This window comes from Corvus brachyrhynchos, unplaced genomic scaffold (genome assembly GCF_000691975.1).
Source record: "Corvus brachyrhynchos isolate BGI_N302 unplaced genomic scaffold, ASM69197v1 scaffold193, whole genome shotgun sequence".
NCBI lineage: Eukaryota > Metazoa > Chordata > Aves > Passeriformes > Corvidae > Corvus > Corvus brachyrhynchos.
In genome coordinates this window covers 254,466-261,559 of record NW_008237087.1, presented here as the reverse complement: position 1 = coordinate 261,559, position 7,094 = coordinate 254,466, and the positions used below count along the sequence as shown (strand labels likewise).

The 7,094-nt window shown below is 56.2% G+C and overlaps 1 protein-coding gene across 1 annotated transcript in view; it reads left to right on the top strand.

Annotated features, from left to right (window-relative positions):
* R3HDM2 (R3H domain containing 2) overlaps positions 1-7,094 on the top strand; it is a 29,171-nt gene that overhangs the window by 13,076 nt on the left and 9,001 nt on the right. The window contains 4 exon segments of the mRNA XM_017728671.1: positions 291-399; positions 1,513-1,608; positions 2,504-2,535; positions 4,467-4,779. Coding sequence (XP_017584160.1) covers positions 291-399; positions 1,513-1,608; positions 2,504-2,535; positions 4,467-4,779 — 550 coding nt within the window.

Below are 7,094 nucleotides of genomic sequence, written 5' to 3'. Positions count from 1 at the left end.
TTCCCCCCTTTTCCCCCAGCCCAGGAATGCTCTGTAGCAGGATGGGTTCCACACCACATTTTTTGTTGCCTCATAAGAAGGGGAGATCCCTTTCTAGAAGAATCAGAGTCATGGAACGAAGGAATAGGGAAGAATCTTTTCCTTCCAGCCCTCCCTGGCTTGCTGTAGTTCCTGGAGAAGGGACAGGAGCTCTCGATGCCATCAGCCAGAGCTGAAATTTCACATCATAAACATCTTGGTCTGTTCTGGGCCCGGTTTTCCCCTCCTAACAAGGCTTGGTTTCCCTGCAGCCCCGAGCAGAGGTTCTCCGAGCACATCAAGGATGAGAAGAACGCAGAGTTCCCGCAGAGGTTTATCCTGAAACGGGATGACACCAGCATGGATCGGGATGATAACCAGGTGAGGGGTGGCTATGGGGCATCTGCAGCCTTTGGGAAAGTCAAATGTGACCGGTCACAAGGCAAGAACTACTCCAGAATTCTCTTGGGTTTCCTGAAGTAGCATTTCATAGAAGCTCCCACCCCACCCAAGCAGCAGCATCTGAATTTCGTGAAAACTTTTCCAAGTACTGTGGAAATGGATGAAGATTTGGCGTGGGTTCCATGGGTGTGCTTCTCCATACCCTCAAATCAGCCAGGGGCGAGGCCAGGTTTTAAGGTGAAGCCTTTTGCCAAGGTTTCCTTGGGAATACCCCTCAGCTGAGTGTTGCCAAGTGTCTTTCCCCTCTCTCTTCCCAGGGCATGCAGTGAGTCCTGCCCTTCCCCAGGCATCTCGGGGTCTTGTAGCTCCCATCTTCATAGAAACATGGAGTGGTTCGGGTTGGAAAAGACCTTAAAGCTCATCCAGTGCCACCTCTGCCATGGCAGGGGCACCTTCCACTATCCCAGGGTGCTCCAAGCCCCATCCAACCTGGCCTTGGACATGCCCAGGGATCCAGGGGCAGCCACAGCTTCTCTGGGCACCCTGTGCCAGGGCCTCCCCACCCTCCCAGGGAGGAATTCTTTCCCAATATCCCATCTAACCCCAGAGTCACATCACCCCAGCGCTGTCCTGTGCTCTGGGACCTGTTCCTGAATTCCAGTCAGGATGAGAAGCTGGTCACTGCAGTCAATCCCAGATTTTGGTTTCCCTGTGGTGGCACTCAAGGGTGCGGCTGCCCACGGAGCACAGAATCCCTGAGGGAGCAGGAGCGTTGGCACAAGCTCCAAAGGGTGACCTTCAGCTTTTCCCCCTGGGAACAGACTGCTGGGGATATTCCTGATCTCTAGCTCAGGCAGAGTTCAGGCAGGGTGGTTTTGCTCGGGGCAGGAGGTGGATGGATGTCCAGGAATGAACATCCTGGCACCTCTGGGAGGTTCATCCCTGGACTCGGGTGTCCTGAAGGTAGGTCCAAAGGCAGAGGCTGAATCACTGCATCCAGGCACCACCTAATCCACATCCCACCCAAAATTCCCAGCAGCTGACTGCTCCCGCTGGCAACTGCTGACCCCTGAGCTGTGTTTGTCCCTTCAGATCAGACTCCCCTTGCAGGATGGGAGAAGGAGCAAATCCATAGAAGAGCGAGAGGAGGAATATCAGCGGGTCAGGGAGCGGATATTTGCACGAGAGGTAAGTTTGGATCACTCACCTGCCAGGACCCTCCTGGAGCTTTGGGGCAGAAGGTGGCCTTGAATATGCTGAGAGGTCGGGTCTTGTTGTTGCCTTTTTGACCAATTTCCCAGAATTTTGGGGATGTGCCAGTGAATTCCAGCTCCCAACAAAGATGTCTGAGATACGCCTGCACCCTCCAATCTGCTCCTTCCCTAAAATTTCAGGGATCAGTGGATACAGTCCTGTTCCTTGCTGCCCAGAAGATGATAAATTTACACAGTGGCATTTTTGGGGTGGTCAGAAAACCAGTTCCTGCCCCAAAGGGAGCAGCAGCTGCATCTCCCAGTTTCTTCCCCGTGCTGGAGCTTCTACCTCCTGACCCAGCAGTGCAGGGCTCTGCCTTTCCTGGGGGAATTTGGGCATTCCCACAAGGAATTTGGGCATTCCCAAGAGGAATTTGAGGAGGCTGTTTATTGTCTGTCTCATGAAGTGTCCAGCTCGGGTATTGCTTCCTGAAATCCCTGCTCTCTGCTTGGAGCCGTGTCCCACGCTCCCATCTGGCTCGGAGGCTGCTCCAAGGGCACTCCCAGCTGGAGTCAGCTCCAAATGCTGCATTTAGTCCATAAAGACCCTTCTGTGCCTGGCCTCGATTGTCACATGGACAAATCAAAGCTGCCTCAATGCAGGAGGGAGCTGAGGACTCAGATTTGAGAGATCTCGGGTTCACGGGGATCAGGAAAGGTTCCCAGAGGCCTGGCTGGAGATCCACAGGGAGCTGATGTGCAGGAGGTTCGACACCACACTTCAACACACGCTGTCCCAGCCCCACCCTCTGGAATCACCTGGGTTTGTTCTTCCAGATTTACTAAATTTCCCTTTTCTTTCCTCCCCATCTCCGTGGTCGTGCTCCCAGTCTGGCCAGAACGGATACCTCACGGACAGCAGGTGAGTGCTGCCCTGCAGCCCCTGGGGGTGTCTCCAGAGCCCTGCATGACTCTAAAATTATGCTTTCCCCTCATCAGACTCTCCACAGAAGGCTTTGTTTGTAGCTCCCACAGACAGAGGCAGATTTGTAGGGCTCTCTGTGTGATTTATTTTGTGCTGTGTCCTGCTGAGTCCCCCCCATGCGCAGCTGCTCGTGGACTTACTGACGGTGTTTTCTTTGCAACGTCAATTTGGAGTCCTTTTTTGGCTGATTCATCAATTAAAAAGGAGGCTGGGAATGGCAGGGAGGAATTCCAGCAGTTTTTAAACCATTCCACTTCTTGTTCCCCAAAAGGATAGGAAATCCCTGCCCTTACAGTGCCGGGATCAGCATTAGGATCAGGCAGGGTTGTCCCTAATCCCTAATTATCAAGGCTGGATGATTTAATGGTGACAGTGAAGTGTCTCAGGCTCCAGCTCAGCCAGAGGAGCTGCTGAGGGCCCTGGGAACGTGTTTGAGCAGCATTTTCTTATTAAGCAGTTTTCCCATGGATGAAAGGGTTGGCGTGAGGCTGGTGAGTCACCGGGCACAGACCCGGCTGCCGAGGTGTGGGGATAAAAACGGGATCAAAAGGGAGAGAGCCTCATCCCTGCTGGGCTCTGCTGTCCCAGCCAAAGCTCTGGAGATGGGGCAGCTCCGTGTGGGACAGGACAGGAGGATCTGAGCCAGGCAGGAGCAGCTTTGTGCCTCTCCTTGGGCCGTCACCTGCCTCAGGCTGTCCTGGAGAATGCGGTGTCCTCAGCACAGTCACAGGGGCTGTGCCTGGGGTGTTCAGGACAGCAAGGACAGTTCTCAGATCTGTGAGGTTGGAGTAAAACTCCCCCAGAATGGAGCAAAAACCCCATTGCTGACGGGGCTGCAGCTTTGGGAGCTGAGCTGCAGCCCCAGCTGTGCCAAGAGCTTCCCTGCCTGTGGTGCCCAGGCCCCGAGGAGCTCGGTCAAGCTGCTTTTGGGGTTTCCCTGGATGGGAGAGGAAGGAGATGTGGGCCTCGGGACCATTTTGAGCTCTCTAGGGACATAACCATTGTGCTGCTTTTCCAAGAGATGCATTTTTGGCTCCCACACGCTCCCAGCAGCCCAGGACATCACCTCAGGAGTTCCTTCCAAGCCTCTTTTTTCTGAGCCAGGCTTGGCAGCTCTTCCTCACCATCCATCCCCAGGAAAAGCCCAGGAACCCATTCCCAGGCTTCCTAACTGGGCTGATAGACCAGGCTCACTGCTCGGGGTCATGTGCTGATAGTCCATAAAATCCTGCTGTGGCCAGAGCTGGCCTGGGCTGAGGGAGGGTGATCAGTGGGGGCACAGCTCTGGGGTAGTGATATCCCAGAATCCTGGAATGGTTTGGGTTGCAAGGGACTTTAAAACTCATCCCTTTCCACCCCCGTGCCATGGGCAGGGACACCTCCCACCATCCCAGGTTGCTCCAAGCCCTGTCCAACCTGGCCTTGGACACCTCCAGGGATGGGGCAGCCACAGCTTTGGGCAAACAGGCCCAGCTGGGCAGAAATCCTCACCAGGGCTGGGGTGGGAAGTGGTGTCCAAGATCTCCATCAGCCTTGTCTCCAGGCTTTTAAAAGCTCCCCGTTCTAAAATGGGGAGCTTTTTAGCACAGGATCTTACTCTGACCCTGCTGGGGTCTCCTCCAGGCTGGAGTCAGGCTGGGGAAGGGGCCAGGAGCTGCCTGTCACTGCAGGGACTGGATCAGCACAAAAAGCTGTGCCCTGGGGAGGTTTTTGCTGTCAGACTCCCCCCCCCTCCCCCGCCCCAAAAGGGTCCCAAACCCAGCTGCTGACTGTCCCCACCACCCTGCCCTGGGTGTGCTGGTGCGGCACCAGCAGCTCTGCCACTGCCCCTTCACTGGAGCCCAGTTTGACTCCTCTGCTCTCTGCAGGGGCAACCGGGACGGGCTGAGCCGGGCCTCGGGCAGCCGCCAGAGCAGCACCGAGAGCGAGATCAAATCCCTGGAGCCACGGCCCTGGAGCAGCACGGATTCAGACGGCTCCATCCGCAGCCTGCGGCCGCCCGTCACCAAAGCCAGCAGCTTCAGTGGCATCTCCATCCTGACCCGGGGGGACAGCATCGGGAGCAGCAAGGGCAGCACTGCCAGCAGGACGTCACGGGCAGGTACAGCGCTGCTTCCAGGCAGGTGTGGGGCCCTTTCCCTGCCAAAGGGCACCTGGCACACAGTTTTTGGGCTGGGGAACTGAAGCTCTTTCCCTGCCAAAGGGCACCACCTGACAGACTGGTTTTGGGCTGGGGAACTGGGGCTTGTGATGCTCTGGTTAAAACAGGACATGGGTGGCACCAGGATCTCGGTAGCCTGGCATGGATGTGCCAGCTGGTTGTGCAACCTGGTTCATCACCTGCTTCTTCAGAGCTCACCATTACCTCTCCCATCCCTTCAGCAGAGTTACCTGGGGCAAAGGGGCAGAGTTTGCTCCCAGCCCCTGCGACTCAAACTCCCAATTTGTGTTGTTTTCTCTCCTCTGCTGTGCCCCAAGTTGTGTTGCTGTTCCCTTCTGCTTCCAAAATCTCTCCCACCCCTGAGGATCCTCAGGATGAATCTCCTGGCACTGGGTCTTGCTTTCCAAGGAGGAGGGCCATGAAAGGTGTCACCCATTGGTCTCGTCAGACGTTGCAGTTACCTCGTCAAAGACTCTGTAACTGGGATCTGCCCATGATGTTCTCTCAGGGATTCACGGGATGGGAGCAAACTGCAGGCTTGAGCTCCAGAGCTGCTGGGAGCCAAGGGGAATTTGGCTGGAGCCAAAGGGAATTAGGATCCCGAGTCTCTCTGCTGCTTCAGCTCAGTCCTTCCTTGTCCATCCAGCCCAGCCCACGCACGGGGGATGTTCCCCTGGGGTGTCACGGGTGGCCTGTTCTGGCAGCAGCTTCCCAAGGGATGTGTGTGCTGGGTGGGCATGTCCAGGACACCTCCCCTGGGTCAGGGAGGAGCAGAATCCCTGATTTCCAACCAGCTGCTTGGCTGAAACACCTGCAAGATGTTTGTGGAAGAGGCAGCCTGGGTTTTGCTCTCATTTAATCCCGTGACAGCTGAGGAGCTGTGGGGCAGCTGGTGGCTGCGTGGTGTCACTGAGCAGAACCTGGTGTTGTCCCACCGTCCTCTGTTCCCACTGGTCAGCAGCAGGTGCCAAACCCTTGGGAACCATCATTTTTGTGGGCAGGAGGGGCAGATTGGTGCATGTAGGCAATAAGTGCTCCACAAGAATCCTTCCAGGGCTGGATCCCAGCACCCAGCCTGGCTTTGGAACCACACCTTCATCTCCCAGTTCAGAGGTGCCCATGGTGTCTCCTGGGATCCTGTTCCCATCGTGTGCAGGGCTGTGCTCACTCTGGGAGCTGCAGCCACCTCCAGGACTGATTCATGGAGTGCTGGGAGCACTTACTGATCTGTCCCGGCGTGTGCCGAGCAGAGTGAGAGAAAAGCTGCTTTTTGGCTCTTCCTGTAATTTTCCCTCCAGGCCCCACCCCGGGAACAGAACATTTGCTTTCCAGGCTTTATATAATGGCAAGTGATCAGAAACATCTTGGGAGAAAGGGAAAAAAAATGCAAAGGAATTGTCACTCGAGGGGAAAAAACACCAAGCCCACCTTCTTCCACATCCTCGTGTTTATTCCGTGGGGGTGGAAGTGCTTGGGACTCAGGGGCTCTTTTCCCATCCAGTCTTTGAGCAGCTGGGCCAGTGGAATATTCCCTCCTTTGCAGTGTGTGGCTGCTGACAGAGCTCCTCAGCAGAATCCCTGGAGATCAGCTGTGGAAATGTGGGAGATCAGAGGCAGCACTGGTTAAACAGCAGCCACTGGGCATCGAGCAGTAGTTGCACAACCCTTTTATTTCTGGAAGTAAGACCGGAATACTGAGGAGACACTTCCCAGCTGGGTGCCAGCAGTGCATATCGTGCTCCTTCCCAGCTTTTCCTGCCATGGGAAGGAATTGCTTTCAGCCTGCCATCATCTCCCAGCCTTTTCCTGGGAGAAAAGGGGCTCAGTGAGGCCGTGGAATGGGATCCCCCCACTCCCCTCTGCTCCGGGCAGTCAGATGGGTCATGACAGCATTGGTGTGCAGGTGGGGCTGTGCTCAGAGCTGAGCTGGGACTGGGAGCAGCTCTCCAGCTCCTTCCCACAGATTCTCGTGGTCCTGAGCTGACGCAGGTGTGCCTGGCAGCTCCCTGGTTTTGGGATCCTGTGGGGGTGAAGAGCCTCCACTGGGCCAGTGCTGCTGTTGGCAGCCCAATTCCTCTTCCCTGCATGTGGGGCAGAGGAGGAGATCCCTGATCAGCTTTGGAGGGTCAGTGTGTGCACCTGGACATGGCGAGGAGGGAGGTGCCACGCCCTGGAGCGTCAGCACCTTGCTTTGCTGTGAGCAGAGACAAACCGTCCCTCATCCCACCACCTGCTCGCGTGTCCCCGTAGGAGCTCCAGCCGTGACAGGATCCCCCCGAGCCCTCCCCTTTCCTCCTGGATCCCAGCCCTCCATGCCTGTCTCTGTTGCAGGTTT